General features: G+C 42.0%; 1 protein-coding gene across 1 annotated transcript in view; it reads right to left on the bottom strand.

Annotated features, from left to right (window-relative positions):
* Positions 1-22,056, bottom strand: part of TRPM3 (transient receptor potential cation channel subfamily M member 3) — a 492,536-nt gene extending 470,480 nt beyond the window's left edge. The window contains exon 1 of the mRNA XM_033962555.1: positions 21,957-22,056. Within this exon, the coding sequence (XP_033818446.1) occupies positions 21,957-22,056 (100 nt within the window). The remainder of the gene's footprint in view (positions 1-21,956) is intronic.
* Between the last annotated feature and the right edge of the window lie 796 nt (positions 22,057-22,852).

Raw genomic sequence — 22,852 nt, 5'->3', positions numbered from 1 at the left:
TTTCTATTTTTCCCTGTCATTTATGATTGCATATTTGCAAAGAATTGTATGTTTGTGATGTAATGATGTAGTAATAATTGGAATAATGTAAGTAAATGCTGTAATCTGCCTAGAATACAAATTTTTTAAATAAATAAATACTGTTCATTTAAATAGCATAGCTAGACATACACAGCACTGTACATTAAAACATTCAAGACAGTCTCTGTCTCACACTCAGAAGAGAGTCGCACCGTGGTTAAAGTTATAGTCTCAGCAACTTGAGGTTGTGGGTTCATATCTACACTGCTTCTTGTGACCCTAGGCAAGTCAATTAATTTCCCCATTGCTACTCAATGGCCACGAATTTGGACTTGGAGGATGAGATGTACAGTGTCAGCATCTATGAGATAAACATAGTTTTTTTTTGTTGCATAGAAGTTTTTGGATCCCTGTTAGATTGCAAAAATTAGATAGTTCTAAGTCAAATAGATGCTGGCACTGTCATCTCGATATAGGGACACTGGATCATCTGCTCTTCTTTTGTCCCTTGATAGTTAAATTTTGGAAATCCATTTGGAGTTAAATCAATAGAATACTGGAAGTTCCAGTGGCATTGACATATGATACAGTGCTGTTTGGCACGTTATTGAGGGACAAGAGTCCAATAACTTCATGTAATAATAGACTACTGTTCATCATGATGGGAGATGTCATACAGCTTATTTTAAAAAATTGGAAAAATTGGGACAGGTTAAACTACAATTTTTGGTGGGAATCCTTATAAATTTGAACGTATGAATGCAATACAATTGGGACATTATAAGAAATTCAAGGAGGTATGGGACCCATTGACAAAATTATGTAAAGATTTAGTTTTAGCTCTTTGATTATATACGTCCAGTATGGGTGGGTGGGAGGGGGGGGGGATATACCTTTCATTTATTATTTGATCACACTTTTGTTTGTCTTGATCATTGATTGTCTTTATGCTGTATGAAAGGGTGGGGGGAAGGGATATTGATTTATTATATCATTATATTATTTGATGGAATTAAGTGCTGTTTATTTGTACATTGTTTGATAATATGTTGCACTTGATGTTAGTTTTTAAAATGAATAAAGATTAAAAAAAAAAAAAGAACACACCAGCTGATAAGAGGCCAGACAGTTTACTTTATGGGAGTGAAACATAACTGTTTTTGATATGTAGTTTAATTTTGTGGATACCATTCTGTATTGCTAATAAGGTTATACAGTATTGTTTGTATATTAAAAATAAATGGAAGAAGTTTATAAGAAACCCCCCAAAAAAGTAGGTATTTAGGGCCAGATTCTACAAACAGAGCCTAACTCAGTAGGCGCCTGGAAAAGCAACACCTACCGCATGTCAATCAAAGTTAGATGCTGTTTGTAGAATCACACCTGTTGGCGCCTAAATCGACTTAGGTGCCAATAGGTGTGTATACCTTAGGTGTTGGTATAAAGTCAGGATTTTCTTGGCCCTTATGTACTTATGCCGACACCAGTGGAACAAGCTGCCTGAATCAATGCGTCATGCTCCATCCCTGGCAGTGTTCAAATCTAACCTAAAAGCCCACGTTTTTGAAACTGCTTTCAACTCTTAACTCCCACTCACTGTTGTCAGACCTATGCCCACAATAATCTCCCCAAGCCTACATACTTAAAATTTAGAGCCTCTTTAGAAACTTACTTATTTGGATTGACATTTTTTTCTTAATTTTACTGATTTTAGTTTTTTCTATGATTTTTTTAACATTACTTTTTATGATCCCTGGCAACAGACCATGCCACGACTAACAGACTGTAAAATTTTTTTTCTCTATTTTCTATTATATTTTCTGCTGTTGGACCTTCACAGGTGCAACCTAGGTTTAAAAGCTACTTTCACTACTAGGAGGTGCACAGCAACATAATTGTTGTCAGTCTTCCTTATTCCTCAAAATATTGACTTTTAAATTGTTACACATCTTTAAATTGTAGAAAATAGTTCTCCTACAAAATAATCTCTGCCATTCATTTGTCTAGATTTATGAGCCTGCTGCCGAAAATCAGTGCTAACCTCCTAACATTTTCCACACCCCCATCCGCTCCTTACATGCGCATGCCCCTTCCCCCGTACCTCACAGGTCCAGGAAGTGATGTTAGAGGAAGAGCTGATGCTTGTGCGAGCAGCAGTTTAGGGTTGCTGCTCGTGCCAGGAACGTTAAAGGTGCTCCTGTTCAGTAGACACATACCAACCACTACTCAATGCTATTTAACCAGCAAGGAATGGCTCCTGCCGATTAAATAGCATTAAGCCGGCTAAGTGCCGATATTCAGCACATGTTGGCTATTGAATATTAGCACTTAGGATTGGATTCTGTAACTGGCACCAATATTGGCAGCCGTCTTAAAAGCAGCCGCTGATCACATGTCAATCACGCATCGGTGCCAGTTTCAGAATCGCACCTACAGGAAAGATAGGCGCCAGAAATGTAGGCTAGGGTTTTGTGGGCCTACCTTTCCGGCACCTATCTGTATGTGAATTGCGACTACATAAGCGCTTTAAAACACCTAATGCCACTTACAGCATTGACTACGCCTACTTTGGGGTTTGGCAACCTAAAGCCACCTACTTAGGCACCATTCCGGCCCTCTTTATTTAGGCTCTGCCAGGCACTTCTACCTCACCATTTTTTGCCACTTCTAATGGCGTTCTTCAATTAACTTAGGCATTGGTAGAGTGCCTATTGGCACCTAAGTTTGGGTGCCAGTTTTAGAATTTCCCCTTTGGTGAATAGTGGATAGTCTGCTTAGTCACAGTGTAAAGGCTTCTGGTGACCATTTCTTGTTTAAATAGTCACTGTCTTGTCGTATAAACTGAGGAAAAATGAAACCTCACAGGTTTGGCAACAGCTCTAAATAACATATCATCTTCAATAGTTATAATGCTAAAAGATAACCTACTCTCTATTTCAGTGAAGTGTCTTCCATTCAAGCAATGGGTTGAGTGCTAAGTGATGGCTCCCCTCCCCCACCCTCTTCTCTTCCCCCACCCCATCCGCTCCTTCCCCCCCCTCCCCCGACTTGCTATGTGTACCCCTTCCCTGTACCTCTTTAACATTCCCGGACTGAGCAGCAACCCCATCCTGCTGCTTGCACCAATGTCGGCTCTTTCTCTGACATCACTTCCTAGGTGCGGGTCCAGGAAGTGATGCAACAAGCCACTGATGACTGACATCCAAAGGCACAATCAGATTGAGTGGGCATGGAAGCACTCAAACTGGACATGAGAAATGTGGGAAATTGTGTTTTTCAGTGATGAAAGCACCCACTGTCTGTTTGGTAACCAGGCCCACATCTGCATGAAGGTTTCCTGGAGAGAAGTTCAAGCCTAAGTGCCTCAACCTCACTGTGAAGCATCCTTTGAAGGTCATGGTCTGGGGCTGCATGGCTACCAAAGGCATCAGACATCTGCACATCATCAATAGAATGATCAACGGGACCACATACATCACAATACTTTAAAAGTGCATGGTGTCATCAGCTCAGCAGCTGTTTCCAGGCCAGTTCCTGTTCCAAATAGACAACATAACTCACTATTGCTCCAAACAAGCGACAACGGCAACAACATCGAATTTATACTGCGCAGAAGAAAGGCCCATCAATCTACTTCTGTATTCTGCCTTGACAATTTGACGATGTTCCATCAAGTTGCTAGGATTCAAACACGAGTCAATGGCACCTATCAGATCCTACTCTACTCTTCTTCATCTCTCTCTAAATATAAACCTGTCCTCCATGCTCAGTTTGGAGGTTTCCAGTAGCACTGACACTGAGGGACCATAAATGCCTTATTGTTTTCTAGAGCTGTAATATTTGTGGTCATATAATACAGGTCTCTCGTGCGCCAAATATCCCACTTTTCTCCCATGCAAGAAAGTGTAATTGCATGGGAAGTATGATATTACATCTCATTAAGTTAGTTTGTAGCACAATGTCAGCCTTTTTCCTAGGGAGCAATAATTTTGATGAGTTGCTTGTGGTAACCCTACTAGGTTGCTGTACTTTAGTTAATCAGCTCCTAAATAATGCTGATCGCTTGAGATGAGAGCTCAGTTCAGAGGCTTCACCAGCCTCTTGAGGGTTTGTATAAAATGAATTGAGCAGCGAGGTTGACAAGGAATCCACAGGAAATAAATCACCAGACAACAGTTTGAAATATTGAGCAGCCTATATAGAATAATTCATTCATCTGTTTTTTTTAATAGTTTTCACCTTAAGGGATACATGGCATCCACTTTCAGAAGCGGTGGTGCTTCTACATACCATATGAACTAGTATAACAAAAGTCAGGGAGAGAGAAAGAGAGACTAATGCATAGTGAGTTCTACATGAGGCAATCTTGCTGTACAAAATGAGTTACTGCCATTTGCATTTCTTCCTCTTCCCTGTATATCATACAGTAGCATTCCTGGTAGAGTTAGGTTTGCCTGATGATTAAATGCAGAAATAAACCATAGTAATAATAATAATAATAATAATAACTTTATTCTTGTATACCGCAATACCATGGAAGTTCTATGCGGTTAACAATAGAAGAGACTGTACATTTACAGCGAAGTTACATTTACAGCGTTGTTACATTTACAGCGATGTTACATAAATGGCAGTGAAAATTAACAGCGAAGTTACATACATTTACAGTGAAGTTACATATTACAGCGTTTTTACAATTACAGCGATGTTGCATATATGGCAGTGAAAAGGCATGTGCTAAGAAGAGGCTGTACATTTACAGCGATGTTACAAATTATAACGGTGTTACATTTACAGCGTTGTTGAATATAAGGCCGTGAAAAGGCATATGCTATGGAGGCCTGAGGGGCCTTTAGATCAAAACTGAGATTGGGTAAGAGGGTCATATCGAGGTAGGGAGGGAGCAGGGAAGGAGGGAAGGCAGAGTTAGCGGAATTTGTCGAAGAGGAAGGTTTTTAGTGACTTCCTGAACAGGTGATAAGGCGGGGAGTTGGAGATGAGGTCAGTTAGGCAATTGTTCCATTTGCCCGCTTGGAATGCTAGGGTTCTATCAATGAATCTCTTATAGAGGCAGCCTTTTAGGGAGGGAAAGGTGAATAAATGAGTGTTTCGTGTGCGAGAGGGGCCTGCTATTTCAAGATGCTCAGACAGGTAGATTGGGGAGGAGCCAGTTAGAGTTTTGAAACAAAGGCAGGCGAACTTAAAGATGATCCTTGCCTCAACTGGGAGCCAGTGGAGTTTGGTGTAGTAGGGGCTGACGTGGTCATATTTTTTGAGATCGTAAATGAGGCGGACGGCTGCATTTTGGACTATTCTTAGACGTTTGATGGTGTTTTTATAGGTTCCGAGGTAAATAATGTTGCAGTAGTCTAATATGCTTAGCACCAGAGATTGAACGAGTAGTCGGAAGGCTTGGTGGTCGAAGTAACGTTTGATGGTGCGCAGTTTCCAGAGGGTGCAGTAGCATTACTGTGGTGAAACCTGGTGACAGGAAAGAGGTGGGGGAAGGATTAGAGGACACAACTCATCAGTTTGAATCTAAACACACCATCCCTGTGTTTGCTCTTTCCTTCAGGGAGGCTATTGATGGCTTCCATTGTCATTTTTTTACTCAGGAACAATCAACCTATTTATTACGAAGTTGCAAAATTATACAGAGTAGATAAGTCACTAATTACTAGAGCTGGTTGACATCTTAGGCTAAAGTGACTACCATCAAAAATTCTCTTCTCTAGGTCAATTATTTGGTCTCATAACACTGTAGACTAACACCCTACCCTACCCTCTTTTTACTAAGCCATGGTAGAATTCCTATGAGTGTCGGAGCATTTAGCAGCCCAGGCCGAAGTAGAAACCTCTACTGTAGCTTAGTAAAAGCGGGACTAAGGGAACTTTGGAACTGAAATTCCAAATGTCAGTTAGGTTTTCAAAATACCCATGTTAAATAGGCAAAATACTCACATGGACTTCATTGCTTGCAAATGCTTCTTGTGCATATTCAGGGTAGATATCATGAAAACTGTACTTGAACCAATGCTAGTTTGTTTGAACAGTTGACCAATAATGACCAGTGTCTTATCCTTTCATCCTCTGTGCAATAAGCCAATATAAAAACAATACACCACCAATTCCAAGCCATAGATGAAGGTTTGGGACTAATGTGATATGCCTCCCAGACGCCTTTCAGGTTTTTGTCTGAAATAACTATAAAGAGCTGCATCAAAAATGAGAAAGCAGTCTTTGGTGGTGGAGGGGGTGTACTATCAGTCTGTGCACTGAAGAGCAACAAGGTGCACGTCTGAATGCGAAATGGAACCATGAAGGCAATCCCCTTGCCTGAAGCATAAAAACAGAATACATTCTGTACATCTGTAATATCACTATAGGCACAAGTGGCACCAGTTGAGAAAGATTCACCAGTTCCTATCAACTGAAGACTGATACAACATTTCTCTAGTCAAGTGAAAAGTGTTTTCGATCCAATAACAGGGACATGGGCCTGGCCATTCCCTACCCTTTCATGACCCATGCCTATTCTGTGAGAGGCTGACACCTGTGGAAATAGAAGATCATAGAAAGTCCTTCAAAAATTGCTGGATGCCAGAATTATTTCAGAGTCCAGGAGTCCCTATGCCTCACCTATATGCCTCACCTCTCTTTCTTTCCAGCCTGCCTTGAAGTCCGTTTGGATACTTGATTCATGGGTTCCTGAGGAAGGGATTTTGTCCCCGAAACCAGGCTTGGTTGAACCTGGTTTTGCGGTGTTTCATCTACGTTGTTCCCGCACCCCTGGACGTTGAATGAAGACTCTTCAAGCTAAGTTGCTTTTTTGATTTTTTGCTGGGAGTTGGCTGGGGGATTCCCTGAGTGATTGCAGTTTGTGAATCCATTTTTTTATTTGTGTTCATTGTGCACTTGTTTGGGATTGTGCTATTTAATTTCAAAACACACTATAGGTACCCCATGATGGTGTGTAGGTGGGGGCTTTCTAGCCTCTACCTCTTCACTTGAAGCGTTGGAGTTTTTCTCCCGTCGCTTATCCTGCGCACTGAGGGTACCTTACATTGTCACACTCTTATTATTATTTTAGTATACATATTCCTTTGTATATTGGTGGTTTTGCTGTTCTGCAATCACTCATGGAACCTTTTGACCATTTTTTGCCTCATTGTTGGATTCACCTATAATAGTAGCAAGGAAGGAGGATTGACCAATCCAGATGTACATAGAATACAGAGCTATGAACAAGAAGACTTTCCCAGATCACTGCTAACGACAGATGATGCACTGGATTACCTAACTGAAAACAAGTGTCTCTGTATTGGTTCTGCAAAGTGGTTACTACTATTGACATTCAGTGTGGATAGAGGACTGAGGGAGGTTTCTATGCCGATGACTGAAGTGTGTTTTTGGCCTGAAAAGCTGAATGACCCCTTATTCTGATGCTTTTTCTACCCCATTCTAATGAAGTATATGATACCAGTCGAAGAGTGGGGTTTTTTTTCATATAAAATGTTTAATATCTATGATTACCCTATAGGGCCTGGTTCTAGTAATGGCGCCATAAGTTAGGTGGCAGAAGGCACCATACTGTCACCTAACTTAACTGTTTTAATTGGTGTTCATTGGCACAGCAATTGACTGCATCATTTAAAACCAATTAAAAAGTAATTCTAAAAAAATATAAGCGCCTACAATAAAAGGACATCATGATTGCATCTACAGAGGTGCCTTATGTCGTCTAAGGTCAAAGTAGGCGTGGTTTACACCTTTGGTAAAAGCAGGAAAAAAAACTTGAACTGCAAAAACCGATGACTAATCTGAAAGATAATGCCAACAAATTTGGATTAATAATAAATGTTGAAAAGACAAAAGTAATTCAAATCAACAAATAAACCAGACATTCCAATCACTATTAACAAAAAATCTGTTGAAATGTACACTGCTTGCTGCTTTATTAGGAATTGCCATAATACCTGAAGCTGTCATAAATCCTGGAACACTATCATGTCCACTTTTTTGGGGTGGGGTGGGGTGAGAGTGGGTTATAAAACATTCATCCCCTCAGCAGTCAGCTGCTCAATTAGGGTAACATTTTGTACTCTGGACATGATTTAAAACAAACCAGAGAAAATATTTCTTCACACAATGTGTAATTAAACTCTGGAATTCGTTGCCAGAGAATGTGGTGAAGTTATCTTAGCAGGGTTTAAAAAAAAGGTATGGATAATTTCCTAAAAGAGAAGTCCATAGGCCATTATTGAGATGGCTTGGGGAAATCCACTGCGTATTCCTAGGATACGCAGCATAAAATTTGTTTTACTATTTGAGATCTAGCTAGGTACTTGGAAACTGGGTTGGAAACAGGATACTGAGCTTGATGGACCTTTGGTCTGTCCCAGTATAGCAATTTTTATGTTCTTATGATTGAAACAGGTCTAGTTAAAAGTCCTTCTTTTTTGCCTTGGATATTTCTTCCTATTTTGTTATCGCTGAAAAATGTCCTAATTTTGGGCCTGCCTTAGTCTCACCCAAACCACACCTCCAACATGTCCCCTTGCTATTTGGAAAACATCTAAATTCTGCTTTCAAAAATTGTGATTTGGACATTGTTAGCAGAAGGACTTTTTGGGGGGCCTATTTGAGACGAACGTTCATCTGCTTCAATAATGAGCAACATAGTATATATGATAGGGCTACCAGATGTCCGGATTTACCCAGACATGTCCTCTTTTTAGAGGACTGTCCGGGTGTCCGGAAAGTTTTCTGGACTGGAGAGCATTTGTCTGGGTTTTGGACTCACTCTTTCCAGTCCAGCCCCCACCCCAGAGTCAGTTCTGGCTTTGTCCCTAGTACCTTCTCTGGTGCTGCAGTTTAAAAACTTCAGGCAGCCTACAGCTTTAGTGATGAGTCCTTCTGACGTCAGCCTGCCCTGGAAACTTTCATTGTGCAGCACTTCCAGTTCCCTCATAGGTGGGGTGATGCAGCGTGAAGACTTTTGGGGCAGGCCAACGGTAGAAGGATCATGTTGCTAGCTGCCCAAAGTTTTTAAATTGCAGTAGCACCAGAGAAAGTTCTAGGGACAGGGGAGATTCACGAGAGTCAGATCTGACTCTGGGGTGGCCCAGGCAGGGGGCTGTAGAGAGAGAGAGAGAGAGGCTTGCTGGGGGGGGGGAGAGAAGCTTATGGGGAGTCTAGCAGGAGGGAGGGGTGGATTGGGGCAGATCACTGTGGATGGGGCACAGGTGGGGTAGGGTCTAGCATCCTCTTTTTTGACTTAGAAAAAATGGTAACCCTAGTATAAGACATTGTAACAAGGTGCAGGATGACTTACTTAGCCCCTATCCTTTAGTTTTCAGACCAAAGAATTTCAAAGGTCGCAATTCAATGGACAGTATCTAAGGGCAAAAGAAAGGAAAGCCAAGGAAGACTTGGTAGCATGATGGCATAGTGGCATACTTTCAGAGAAGATTTTTACTATGTTGGCATTACATGGGAAGAAGTGATGTAGGCAGCTGTCCAGGCCTACCTCGGTAATGAGACCTCGCACGCTATATACTGGTTTCAATAAGTATATATTTATTTTGTCAATCAATAACAGCTTACAGGAATAAATCATTCAGCATATAGCGTAACAGAAGGTGATCTCCAGGCCTAGAGATCCTCTGATGTCTGTTCTACCCTCTCTCTCCCAGAGGCCTGATTTTATACATTTCTTGGTGGCCAAGAATGCTCAGAGAATTGAGCGATGTCCTGGCGAAACCGTTGGCTGAGCTATTCAATCTCTCCCTAAGTAAGAGGAAAGTTCCCCTGGACTGGAAATTAGCTAATGTCGTTCCTCTGGATAAAAAGGGTTGCAGGGCAGAGGCTGCGAATTATAGACCGGTGAGTCTCACATCAATAGTGTGCAAACTCATGGAAACACTAATTAAAAGCAAATTGGACACGATCTTGAATGAAGGGAATCTTCGGGATCTCAGTCAGCATGGATTCACCAAGGGTAGGTCCTGCCAATCCAATCTCATCAGCTTCTTTGACTGGGTAACAAGAAAGTTGGACTTGGGAGAGTCTTTGGACGTCGTGTACCTGGACTTCAGGAAAGCTTTTGACAGTGTCCCACACCGCAGGCTGCTAAGCAAGATGGAATCGATGGGGTTAGGAGAGACACTAACTGCATGGGTCAATGATTGGCTGAGTGGCAGACTTCAGAGGGTGGTGGTTAATGGTACCCTCTCTAAAACATCGGAGGTGACCAGTGGAGTGCCCCAGGGCTCGGTCCTGGGTCCACTCCTTTTCAACATATTCAAAGGGGATCTGACTCAAGGGCTTCAAGGTAAAATAACACTATTCGCCGATGACGCCAAACTATGTAATATAGTAAGTGAATGCAGTTTACAGAATTATATGGCGCAGGACCTGCTTACATTGGAAAGTTGGTCCTCAACCTGGCAGCTAGGCTTCAATGCTAAGAAATGTAAGGTCATGCACCTCGGAAGCGGAAATCCATGCAGGACGTACTTCTTGAACGGAGAAACTTTAACTAGGACTTCAGCAGAATGAGATTTAGGAGTAATCATCAGTGCAGACATGAAAACTGCCAATCAAGTGGAGAAGGCTTTATCTAAGGCAAGGCAGATATTGGGTTGTATCAATAGAAGTTTCGTCAGCCGAAAGCCTGAAGTCATAATGCCGTTGTACAGGGCCATGGTGAGACCTCATCTGGAGTACTGTGTGCAATTCTGGAGGCCACATTACAGTAAAGATGTGCGCAGAATTGAATCGGTTCAACAGACGGCCACCAGGATGATCTCGGGGCTCAAGGGTCTCTCGTACGAAGAGAGACTGAACAAATTGCAGCTCTACACTCTTGAGGAACGTAGGGAGAGGGGAGACATGATCGAAACATTTAAGTACCTCACGGGACGTGTCGAAGTGGAAGATGATATTTTCTTTCTCAAGGGACCCTCGGCCACAAGAGGGCACCCGCTCAAACTCAGGGGTGGAAAATTTCATGGCGACACCAGAAAGTATTTCTTCACAGAGAGAGTGGTTGATCATTGGAACAAGCTTCCAGTGCAGGTGATCGAGGCAGACAGCGTGCCAGACTTTAAGAATAAATGGGATACCCATGTGGGATCCCTACGAGGGTCAAGATAAGGAAATTGGGTCATTAGGGCATAGACAGGGGGTGGGTAAGCAGAGTGGGCAGACTTGATGGGCTGTAGCCCTTTTCTGCCGTCATCTTCTATGTTTCTATGTTTCTTATTGGCTACTTTCCTTTGCATTACTGCCTAGTTACATTCCTTTATTGGCTGGTTGACCTGCGTCATGTTATATGTTCACTCTGTTTCCCGTAAGACTTAACCTTTTCCCCAAAATGCCTGTTTCCGAACCATATTAGCATTTCCGAGCACAAGACCCCCCTCCCAACTGCAAATATCTCTTTCACTTGCTATTAGATGATATTTCTTGTGAATTCTATCTTCTGAGAATTCTGTCTTCGGACCATGGTCTGTTTATCTCTTCATGGTATCTGGCTGGGCGGGCCTTGGTGTAAAACCACAGCAAACCCACAGCCTCAGGACCTGTTGCTTTTTCTCTAGTTCTACTGCTACAGTGGCTAATTGAACTTAAAAACAGCGCATTTCCCCATCTTTGCATACTCTTTAGTCAATGATGTGAAATATCTTTCCACAGTTAATCTACTGTTTCTATCAGCTGCAGAGATAGATAAGGTAGATGTCAGTTGCAGGGGGTGAGGGCAGTTTTTCTGTAAAGAGAAAAGTGATCTTTGTCTTTTTCCCTATCCCACTTCACCTGGTTTAATAATGTCAGGACTTACAGGGATTCTTCCAGAGCTCCCATGCTTTACCTTCTTTCCGTCTTCTTCCTTCTCTCAGAAGCCATAGACATTGCTGCTGGCCAAACCCTTTGACAAAAACTTGCTATCCGATGTGCCTAATGGCATGGGTGCACCTAAGTCTAAGTCCAAGTAATCTTAGAGGTCCATATTCATAAAGAGGCTTAGTGGGGAATGTATCTCAATAACTGCATCTGGATATCCAACAGAACTTATTCAAATAAATGTTCCTCTGAATATATCCAGAAAAATTATCCAGATAACTTTAGAACAGCCATTATCCAGCTAGAGTTCTGGCCAAATACCACTGAATATCAGCACTGACAGCAAGATCGGGTTCCCCTGGCAGAGACAGCAAGATCGGCAACGGCAACTGCAAGTGGTGCTCAACCCAAAGCTTCCCTCCCAGGCAGAAACAGGAAGCTGCGTCAGAGGGGAAGCTATGGGCTGAGCAACACTTGCAATTCCCGTACATTCAGATTCCAAAGCAGCTTTCAGATTCCGGGGCAAAATTTAATTTAAAAAAAAGAAGTTTGGATTCCATGTTGTTCGAGGTCTGGGGCATTTGGATTCTGAGGTACCACTGTATATTGGCCAGGAAAAGTGACTTGCCAGTGGGACAGCTACTCAAGAACCAGCTCAAGTGCCCATTCAGTCATGTCTGACCCTTGGAAATAATTTTACATAGCTAAGCTTAATTATTTTTCCACCAGGCTTATCTACTGCATTGAGAATGTGTGCAGCGTCTAAGTGAATATTCCTTTCCATACTGATCCATATAAAATAGATCAAGATAGAACATACCTAAGTAATAAAGTGTTTGTTATCCTTAGAGATATTAAATTATGTTTCGTTTCAAAGCCTAGTCAAAACTAGTGGGCTTGACATCACGCTAACAAGATAATTACTATCTCATCTGCCAACTGGTCAAGAGTCATTCTTCCATAAAAACAAAAGGAATTTATCAGTCAAGCATACCTTTCGTCCTTCCATCTAATAGATCATACTCTAATATAAAAGAATGAACATCTTCTAATGGATGTTTACATACAAGAATAGATATTAATATGATCCCCCCCCCCCCCACACACACACCTAATGCAGGAAATTGTACCAGAGGAAAAAAAAAAAAAAAGTAATGGAACTCAGAACATTTGAAAATTAAGCATTTCTTTTCACAGTTAATATCTGTCCTAAGACCTGATAAAAACGGCCCTAGAAAATGGATAGCTATGAGCTGTTTTACAGATGTGCAGAAGAATGGATTAGACAGGGTTGGGTGGGTTAGGAACGGTTGCTAGGAGCGTGGAGGGTTCTGAATTTGTAATGGAGGACTGGGGTGCTTGAGTGGGACTTGGTCTGAGTTGGAGGGCTGGGGTGTTGCCTCGGGGGGTGGGGGGGGTGATGAATATTCAGTCAGGGATTGGGGTCATGGGGGGACAAAAGGAGGAGGATTGGACGATGGGTACTGAGTGAGTGAGTGGTGGGAGTAGGGGATACCAGATTTCCTAGCTATAACTATTAAAGTATAGATCAGGGGTAGGGAACTCCGGTCCTCGAGAGCCGTTTTCCAGTTGGGTTTTCAGAATTTCCCCAATGAATATGCATTGAAAGCAGTGCATGCAAATAGATCTCAGGCATATTCATTGGGGAAATCCTGAAAACCCGACTGGAATATGACTCTCGAGGACCGGAGTTCCTTACCCCTAGTATACATTCTGCCAAACTAGCCTTCATTATTCACAGTAGTTTACAAAGCTAATAATATAAAATAATCATACCAGCTAACATATAAAGTCCTAGTGCACTCTCAGCATATTGTAACTCAAGAATGAAGCACTATACCAGGGGTGGGTAAACTTTTAGACTCATGGGCCACAATGGGTTCTTAAATTTAACAGAGGGGCCGGACCAAGATCATCTTTCTATCCCTCCATCCCTCCCATCCCCCTGTGCTGCAGAACCCTTGCCCAGCTTCTATCCTTCCCTCCCTCATGCAGCAGAATCCTTGCCCAGCTTCTATCCTTCCTTCCCTCCCTTCCCCCCCTCGTGCAGCAGAACCTTTGCCCAGCTTCTATCCTTCCTTCCCTCCCTCCCATCCCTCGTGCAGCAGATCCCTTGCCCAGCTTCCATCCTTCCCTCTCTCCCATTCCTTGTACAGCAGAACCCTTGAGCACCTGCCCTTGCCACGCAGCCGAACCCGTGCTGACCCTCCATTCTTCCCTCCCATCCAAGCCCCGCAGACCGTGAGCCCTACATACCGCCCTCCAGAGCAGCATCGGGCCGGCAGCACTCGAAACAGGCTGCTTCGCGGCCTTCTCTCGTCGGGGCCTTCTGTGTGCCGTGTTACTGATGACATCATCAGTGATGCGGCAGAGGGAATTCCCTGATGAGAAAAGGCCATGAAGCAGTCTGTTTAGAGTGCTGTCGGCCCGTAGCTGCTCTGGAGGGAGGTATGTAGGGCTCGCAGTCGGCGGGGTTTGGATGATTGGTAGGCTGGATTAAAAAACTAAACGGGCCGGATATGGCCTGCGGGCTGTAGTTTGTCCATGTCTGGGCTAAAATGAGTTTTAATGGAGACTTCAGTAGTTGGAACCTAAGCACAGTACAGGGCAGAGCTTTGGATTCTTGCCCAGAAATAACTAAGAAAAAAAAAAGATTTAGATTGAATCAGGTTGGGCAGACTGGATGGACCATTCGGGTCTTTATCTGCCGTCATCTACTATATTGCTATGTTACTATGCACAGTTAACCCCCATCCCCCAATAGTCTAGCAAAACTGATTACCTCTCATTCGTGATCATGAGCCAAATATTTATTCTCAGCAAGGCTCTCATCACCGGTATAAACTGCAGGTCAAAATATGGCCTCAGCCATGGCAACATGAGTCCTGTGTCAGAATACTGTCTGTGACATCATTACTCAAGGTCTTAGCTACTAGCCCTCCCCAAACATCCACATGTAAGAAGAAGCCTCTCCACGGCAAGCTGGAGGGCTACAAGACTTAGCAAACCTCCAGCTATATTAAAGCTAAAGTGCAAAAAAAAAACAAAAAACAAAGAACATCAGATTCTACTTCTTTATTAAAAATTTACATATCAAAATTAAACTCCAAACCAGTGCAATTAAAACATTCAAATAATACATTAAACCAGACAATAAAAACAATAAATCACTGTTCTTATGCATCTCATTCCAATCTGGCTATAACTATCAATGTGTACATTCTGCCAAACTAGCCTTCATTATTCACAGTAGTTTCCAAATGCAATAATATAAAATAAAAATACCAGCTAATATAAAAAGTCCTAGTGCACTCCCAGCATAGTCACTCAAGAATGAAGCACTATACTCATGCAGAAGCTGATTCTGGGAGACCCTGATGTATCTCATAAGTGCAAAAGATCCTACACATTTAACCTTTCTCCTCCCTCACCCCAATTAAACTAACAAAACTGATTACTTGTCAATCGCTGTGATCATGAGTCAAACACGTCCTCTCGCCAATGCTCTGATCACTGGTTCGAGCTGCCAGTCAAAATTTACTCTCCCTGGACCTCAGCCATGATAACATGAGTCCTGTATCAGAATACTGTCTCTCTGACATCATTACTCAAGGCCTAGCCCTAAGATTTTCAAATGATTTTTATTTTGTGTGTGGTTTATATGCAAAATGAAGTTTGCAGAGGAAAATACTTAGTTTAACCATTTGTAAGGGGTCTATTTACTCCTAAAAGTTTTGTTTGCATGAAACAAATAGTACCCAAACATCAAGTTATCAGAAAAAGAGATTAGGTTCTTACCTTGCTAATATCTTTTCTAGTAGATAAGTTTGTCATTCTGGACAGTAGGGTATTTTGCTTGTTACATGTTTTTTTTTATTGTTTATTGAAAGGTTCTATATTGCTACTAATGACTGGGGAGTTAATTCAGAGTGGTTTACATGAGCTTCTGTAATGGTGTTATAATATATGGAAATACAATAGATGGTACTCACTGATGGTTTAGTATATACTTTAGGCACAATATCTTTCCCTATATATACTGTACACTAGGGAATACTACTGTATATTCACCCTATATATACATTCATCTATGTATTTATACCATAGTACATTCTGCCTCTGTAGATATACATCTAATACTAATATTATATTTTATGCTCATTTTAAATCCTATTTATATATTCACATGGTGTCTGTATCATGTACTTTGTTCATCCTTGATTCACACGTTTCCTGATTATTCTCATTCTCTGTACTTTATCCATCATTTTCTTAGCGCTCTAGGCATATTTACTGCGATTCACCCTTTTGCGTTCCTAGCAGATGCTAATTCCTCCTTGTTGCAACTCCCACTGTCTGTTGCATTATTAGTTACAGTAACATTTCAGCCATCATTGCTGTGGCTTTCTTCATTTGAGCAATGGACTTTCTTGCTTCATTCACCTCTAGCCCCAACCAATTGGGTTTGAGGACCAACTAGATAAAGACAAACTGCAGACCTCACAATAAACCCTGAAGAAAGCCACAACATGATGGCTAAAAACATTGTTTTCTACCTGACAAGACATAGCGAGACCCGGAAACCTGCAACAAGCATGATGCCAGCTGCAGAAACTCTGAGAGAAAGTAGGGTATTCTCCCCATGCTCGTGAGCAATTAAGAACATAAGAGCATAAGAATAGCTTTACTAGGTCAGACCAATGGTCCATCTAGCCCAGTATCCCATCTTTGTGGAGGCCAATCCAAGTCACAAGTACCTGGCAAAAACCCAAATAGTAACAGAATTCCTTGCTACCTCCTATGTCTGTCTCAACAGCAGACTATGGACTTTTTCTCCAGGAACTTGTCCAAACCTTTTTTAAAACCAGCTACATTAACTGCTCTTACCACATCCTCTAGCAACACGTTTCAGGTTTCAACCCCTTCTCCACAGGGCTCTGCTGCCCCCTTCAGTTTTTCCTTCTGTAAAATCTGCTCTGTATATTTCTTTATTATTTTCCGTATTTTTTGCAGCTATCAGTGCTCCAGAGCTCCCCAATGCAGGGGTGATCTCTGCCTGTCTGGGGAAGAAGCAGACTTGGACCTGCAGCTAGCAGATTAATCCCTCAGGATCCTGTTTGGGCTTGCCTGCAGAAAACTTGGTTCAACTAAATGCTGTTATATAGTGGGAGTGCCACCATGGCTGAGTGTTTCATATGTATTTATTATGCTACTGGCCTGTACCACAGTATGTTACATGGAACCTTTACGGTAACTGTCTGCCCTGTGTGGTAAATGCAAAGCAGATGTGGCCACGCCCCCTGCATTTACAGTGCAACCTTTACATGTAACATACATCAATTTTTAAGCTACCTGTGCAGTAAGTGCACAAATTACTGCAGTTTAGTAGAAAGGCTCCTTTATAATTTACACTAATACTTTTGAACTCTGCCCCTCTAAATGTTTACCATGAATTTCTACATCTTCTGTCATACATATTTTTATGCCGGTTGATATGTTATAAAAGACGATTTGCATGTCTTTGTGGTCACATACAGTTTAAAATGACTTTATAAAATTACATTCTCTATGAAGTATCTGCATTTGCCTAAAGAAAGATTTATTTATTTTTTAATTAATTTGCAATAACAACACAAGTAAACACTTGTTACAGAAATACAGAGAATAAACTTGTAAAGGTAGGAAAAAATATTGACAAAGAAATCCAAATATTTTTTTTCCCTAGACCACCATTAAACTGGGGGCGGGGATCCATTAACCCATGGAGAGGACACAAAAAATAAACTATTTATTAAGGAAAGCTGACTTCAATCAACAAACATTCAAATTATCTAACTAGACCTATGAATCGCTAGAAATCTTTTTGAGGTCTAGAAAGGCTCTTAATTGTGATGGTAAAAAAAAAGGTGTTCTTAATCCCCAAATATCGAAACAAACATTTACAGGGGTATGCCAGTAAGTAGGAGGCTCCCAACTTTTTAGTTTCATCACTCATGGACAAAAACTCTTTTCTACAATCTTGTGTAATCTTTCAGATATCTAATCTAATCTAATCCTTAGGTTTGTATACCGCATCATCTCCACGTTCGTAGAGCTCGACGCGGTTTACAGAAGGAGAAATAGGAATAAATCCAGATTCTCTGCCTGGAGAAAATTACATGTGAGCTACGGAAATAAAGTTTCATCACTAAATTCAAGTCCTGCTCGAATACAAATGAGACAAGCAATTGCAACCTTAGAATGACATGGTTCTAACTGTACAAAACATCACAATGCTGTTGGCTTCCAGTTAGAACCTTATAATCCCATTCCATAGACTAATTTCTGTACATAGAACCATGTAATTTCTTATGAAATGAAGGAACTGTTAAATTGCAATAAATCCTCTTGAGTGTTGTAACATCTACATGTCAGATAGAACCCAGAAGTCATTGGAGTTAAAAATACTGAAAATTGTCATTAGACCCACACAATGTTCCCCTTTCCTTTATTTCAGACAAGGAATCTTCCAACATAGCAGATAAATCTTTTTGAATTAGTTCTTCTACCAAATTTCCTTCCTCAGCAGCCTTGGTAGCAGCATTAGGAATATAGTAGATCTTATTGAAAGGAGGAGTAGCTTGTTGAGGAATTTTAAGTATCTCAGTTAGGTATTTTTTCAAGTAATCAACTAAGTTTAAGGCTGGTGATTTAAGAAAATTCAGTACCCGTATATTGAGCCTCCTATTGAAATTTTCAAATTGTTCCATAAGAACATAAGCAATGCCTCCGCTGGGTCAGACCTGAGGTCCATCATGCCCAGCAGTCCGCTCACGCGGCAGACCAACAGGTCCAGGACCTGTGCAGTAAACCTCTATCTATACCCTTCTATCCCCTTTTCCAGCAGGAAATTGTCCAATCCTTTCTTAAACCCAAGTACTGTACTCTGCCCTATAACGTCCTCTGGAAGTGCATTCCAGGTATCCACCACACATTGGGTAAAGAAGAACTTCCTAACATTAGTTTTGAATCTGTCCCCTTTCAACTTTTCCGAATGTCCTCTTGTTTTTTTATTTTCTGAAAGTTTGAAGAATCTGTCCCTCTTTACTCTCTCTATGCCCTTCATGATCTTATAAGTCTCTATCATATCCCCTCTAAGTCTCCTCTTCTCCAGGGAAAAGAGACCCAGTTTCTCCAATCTCTCAGCGTATGAGAGGTTTTCCATCCCTTTTATCAAACGTGTCGCTCTCCTCTGAACCCTCTCGAGTAACACCATATCCTTCTTAAGGTACGGTGACCAATATTGGATGCAGTATTCCAGATGCGGGCGCACCATCGCCCGATACAATGGCAGGATAACTTCTACCGTCCTTGTTGTAATACCCTTCTTGATTATGCCTAGCATTCTATTTGCTTTCTTAGCGGCCGCTGCGCACTGTGCCGTCGGCTTCATTGTCATGTCCACCATTACCCCCAAGTCCCTTTCTTGGCTACTCTCATTCAATAATATCCCTCCCATTGTATAGTTGTACCTCGGGTTTCCGCTTCCCACATGCAATACTTTACATTTCTCAACGTTGAACTTCATCTGCCATCTCGCCGCCCATTCCCCCAATTTGTTCAAGTCCCTTTGCAATTCTTCACATTCCTCTTTAGTCCCAGCTCCACTAAATAGTTTTGTATCGTCCGCAAATTTTATTATCTCACACTTCGTGCCTGTTTCTAGATCATTTATGAATATATTAAATAGCAGCGGCCCGAGCATCGAGCCCTGCGGAACACCACTCGTGACCCTCATCCAGTCCGAGTAGTGGCCCTTTACCCCTACCCTCTGTTTCCTACCCGCCAACCAGTTTCTGATCCATCTATGTACGTCTCCGTCCACTCCATGGTTCTTCAGTTTCCGGAGTAGACGCTCGTGAGGCACCTTGTCAAAGGCTTTTTGGAAATCAAGGTATATGATGTCTATGGGGTCTCCTCTGTCCATCCGTTTGTTAATTCCTTCGAAGAAGTGCAATAAGTTCGTTAGGCATGATCTCCCCCTGCAGAAACCATGTTGGCTTGTTGTCAGAAGTTCGTTTCTTTCCAAATGTTCATCGATGTGTTCTTTAATCAGTGCTTCCGCCATTTTCCCCAGAACCGAGGTCAGACTCACTGGTCTGTAGTTTCCCGGGTCACCTCTTGATCCCTTTTTAAAGATGGGCGTGACGTTGGCTATCTTCCAATCCTCTGGGATCACGCCTGTTTTCAAGGATAGGTTGCAAATTTGCTGCAGTAGTTCCGCTATCTCTTCCTTTAATTCCTTCAGAACCCTTGGATGGATTCCGTCCGGACCCGGGGATTTGTCAGTTTTAAGTTTTTCTATCTGCCTGTGTACATCATCAAGGCTCACTTCCATGGATGTTAATTTTTCTGCTTGATTTCCATTGAAGTTTTGCTCAGGTTCCGGTATGTTGGTTGTGTCTTCGTTTGTAAATACAGACGAGAAGAACATGTTGAGTCTTTCTGCGACTTCTTTCTCCTCCTTCACCGCTCCCTTCCTGTCTCCTTCGTCCAGCGGTCCTACCTCTTCCCTAGCTGGCTGTTTCCCTTTAACATATCTGAAGAATGGTTTGAAATTTCGTGCGTCCCTGGCTAGCCTCTCTTCATACTCTCTTTTGGCTTTCTGAACCACACGGTGATATTCTTTTTGATACTTCCTGTGCTCCTTCTGGTTCCCTTCAGTTTTGTCCTTTTTCCATTTCCTGAATGAATTTTTCTTATTGCCTATCGCTTCCTTCACTATTTTAGTCATCCATATCGGGTCTTTTGTTCGACTCTTTTTGCACCCCTTTCTGAATCTGGGGATGTGCAGATTTTGCGCCTCGCTCACCATGTCCTTGAAAAAAGACCAGGCATGTTCTACTGTTTGCCATTTTTTGGAAGTGTTCCTAAGTTTCTTCCTTACCATTTCCCTCATTGCTTCATAGTTTCCTTTCCTGAAGTTGAATGTTGTCGCTATGGTTCTCTTTCCGTTCGGTATTCCTACTTCAACCTTGAACTTGATCATGTTATGATCGCTGTTTCCCAACGGTCCCACTAATTCCACTTCCTTTGCAGGTCCCCTTAGTCCATTTAGGATTAGATCCAGAGTGGCATTTCCTCTTGTCGGTTCTCTAACAAGTTGCTCCATGAAGCAATCTTGTATAGCCTCCAGGAATTCTGTCTCCCTAGCGCATCTTGAGCTTCCAAGACTCCAGTCTATCCCAGGGTAGTTGAAGTCTCCCATAACAACTGTGTAACTGCTTTTGCATTCTCGCTTCATCTCGGCATCCATTTCTTTATCGCTATCTCCGGTTTGCCCGGGTGGACGATAGTATAGTCCCATCTTTATTTCATGCCCTTTCCTACCCGTTATTTTAACCCATAGCGATTCCAGTTTGTTGGTCGTCTCCGCTGTGTCCATTCTTGTCGATTGTATGCTTTCTTTTACGTATAGGGCTATTCCTCCTCCTTTCTGTCCTGACCTGTCCTGGCGATAGAGCTTGTACCCCGGCAGTGCCGTATCCCATTTGTTTTCCTCATTCCACCACGTTTCAGTGATTCCAATGATGTCTATGTCCTCGCTATTGGCCATGGCTTCTAGTTCCCCCATTTTGTTTCTTAGGCTCCTTGCATTAGTATATATGCAGTTTAGACCCTGGCATTTTGTGATCTTCATTTCTTTTCCCTGTGCTTCGGTCTTTGGTGTCTTCTCTTTTGCTACAATCTTTCTAACCTCCTCCTCTGGGTTAGTTGACTCCTGTAATTTGTCCCTTGTTTCTTCCCAGCCTTTTTCCCCCTCAGTATCTTCAGTATCTTAGGATGTACATAACTCTTGTCTCTAATCAAAGTTGATGTTCTCTCTTTCAAATCCTTTACTTCAGATTTGACTTGCAATATTTGTTCAACAGTCTTGTTTAATTTTCTCAATATTCTTAGTTAAGTTATCAACTTTACCAGAAAGGTTAAGTACCTCTTGTTTGGATTGAATCAGCATACTATCAAACCTTTACAAGCCTGCCAAATAGTTTCTAGAGTCACCACCGAAGGAATGACAAGCTGGGGAGTACCCGCAACAGCTCCCAATGTTGGCTGCTCGGTGTTCATTTCCATGGGCGCTTCTCCCTCCTGGCTCAAGACTGGGTCAGTGACTTCTGGCTCTGGGATCATCGCCAAGGCAACCCGTGTTAGCGTCGTACACAGTGGTGCAGTAGTATCTGGAGGGGACAACGATACTTCATGCCCCCAAAAATTAGACGCTCCATCGTCTTCGTCTACAGCAGGGCCCTCTTCTCTCGGCAAGTGGGTTGAAAGTTGATTCAGATACCATTCTAAGGTCTGTTGCTGAACCGGCGTTGAACTTCTAAACTGGGAGGGAATCGGTTTCAGAACTCCCTTTCTTTTGGTATGAGGCATTTTTTGAAAAATATTGTGGTCAAACGGCTCACGATATATAGAAAACATCAGAATTAGCCGGTTCCTTGGAGGCGGTAGGAGACAACAAACTAACGTGCAGCCATCTTGGATCCCCCCCATGAAAAAATTTTAAAATGGTTTGTATGATAATGTCGATGGAGTCTTTGATCTATGTCTAAATTCCAGGATGGTTTACAACCTGATCAATTTTGAAATGCACAGCCAACTCTGTTTGAGGACACCACATAGTTGTTTGTGAAGGAAAGACAGAAGGTGGAACCATGTGACCAAAGATGCAGGGAACCAAAACATAAGTTTTAATTAGTTGAGGCAAAGTTTTAAACCACAGAGAGAGACTTAGATTGTGTACCATTTTTCAGTGCACATTTGTGAATGTTTCATGTTCCATGATGTGATGAAAAAGCATGAAGCTGTGTTTGCTGATTTGTGTAACCTTAGTTACCCTGCGGGACAGTGGAAGTGGGAATGGATTCCTCCCTATCTTTCATGCAGGGCTGTCTGACTTTCATATCCCCAAAGACTCCTGCAG

This window comes from Geotrypetes seraphini, chromosome 1, assembly GCF_902459505.1.
Source record: "Geotrypetes seraphini chromosome 1, aGeoSer1.1, whole genome shotgun sequence".
In the NCBI taxonomy this organism is placed as follows: domain Eukaryota; kingdom Metazoa; phylum Chordata; class Amphibia; order Gymnophiona; family Dermophiidae; genus Geotrypetes; species Geotrypetes seraphini.
The sequence above is the reverse complement of the archived record's forward strand: the minus strand, read 5'-3'. Positions and strand labels throughout refer to the sequence as shown.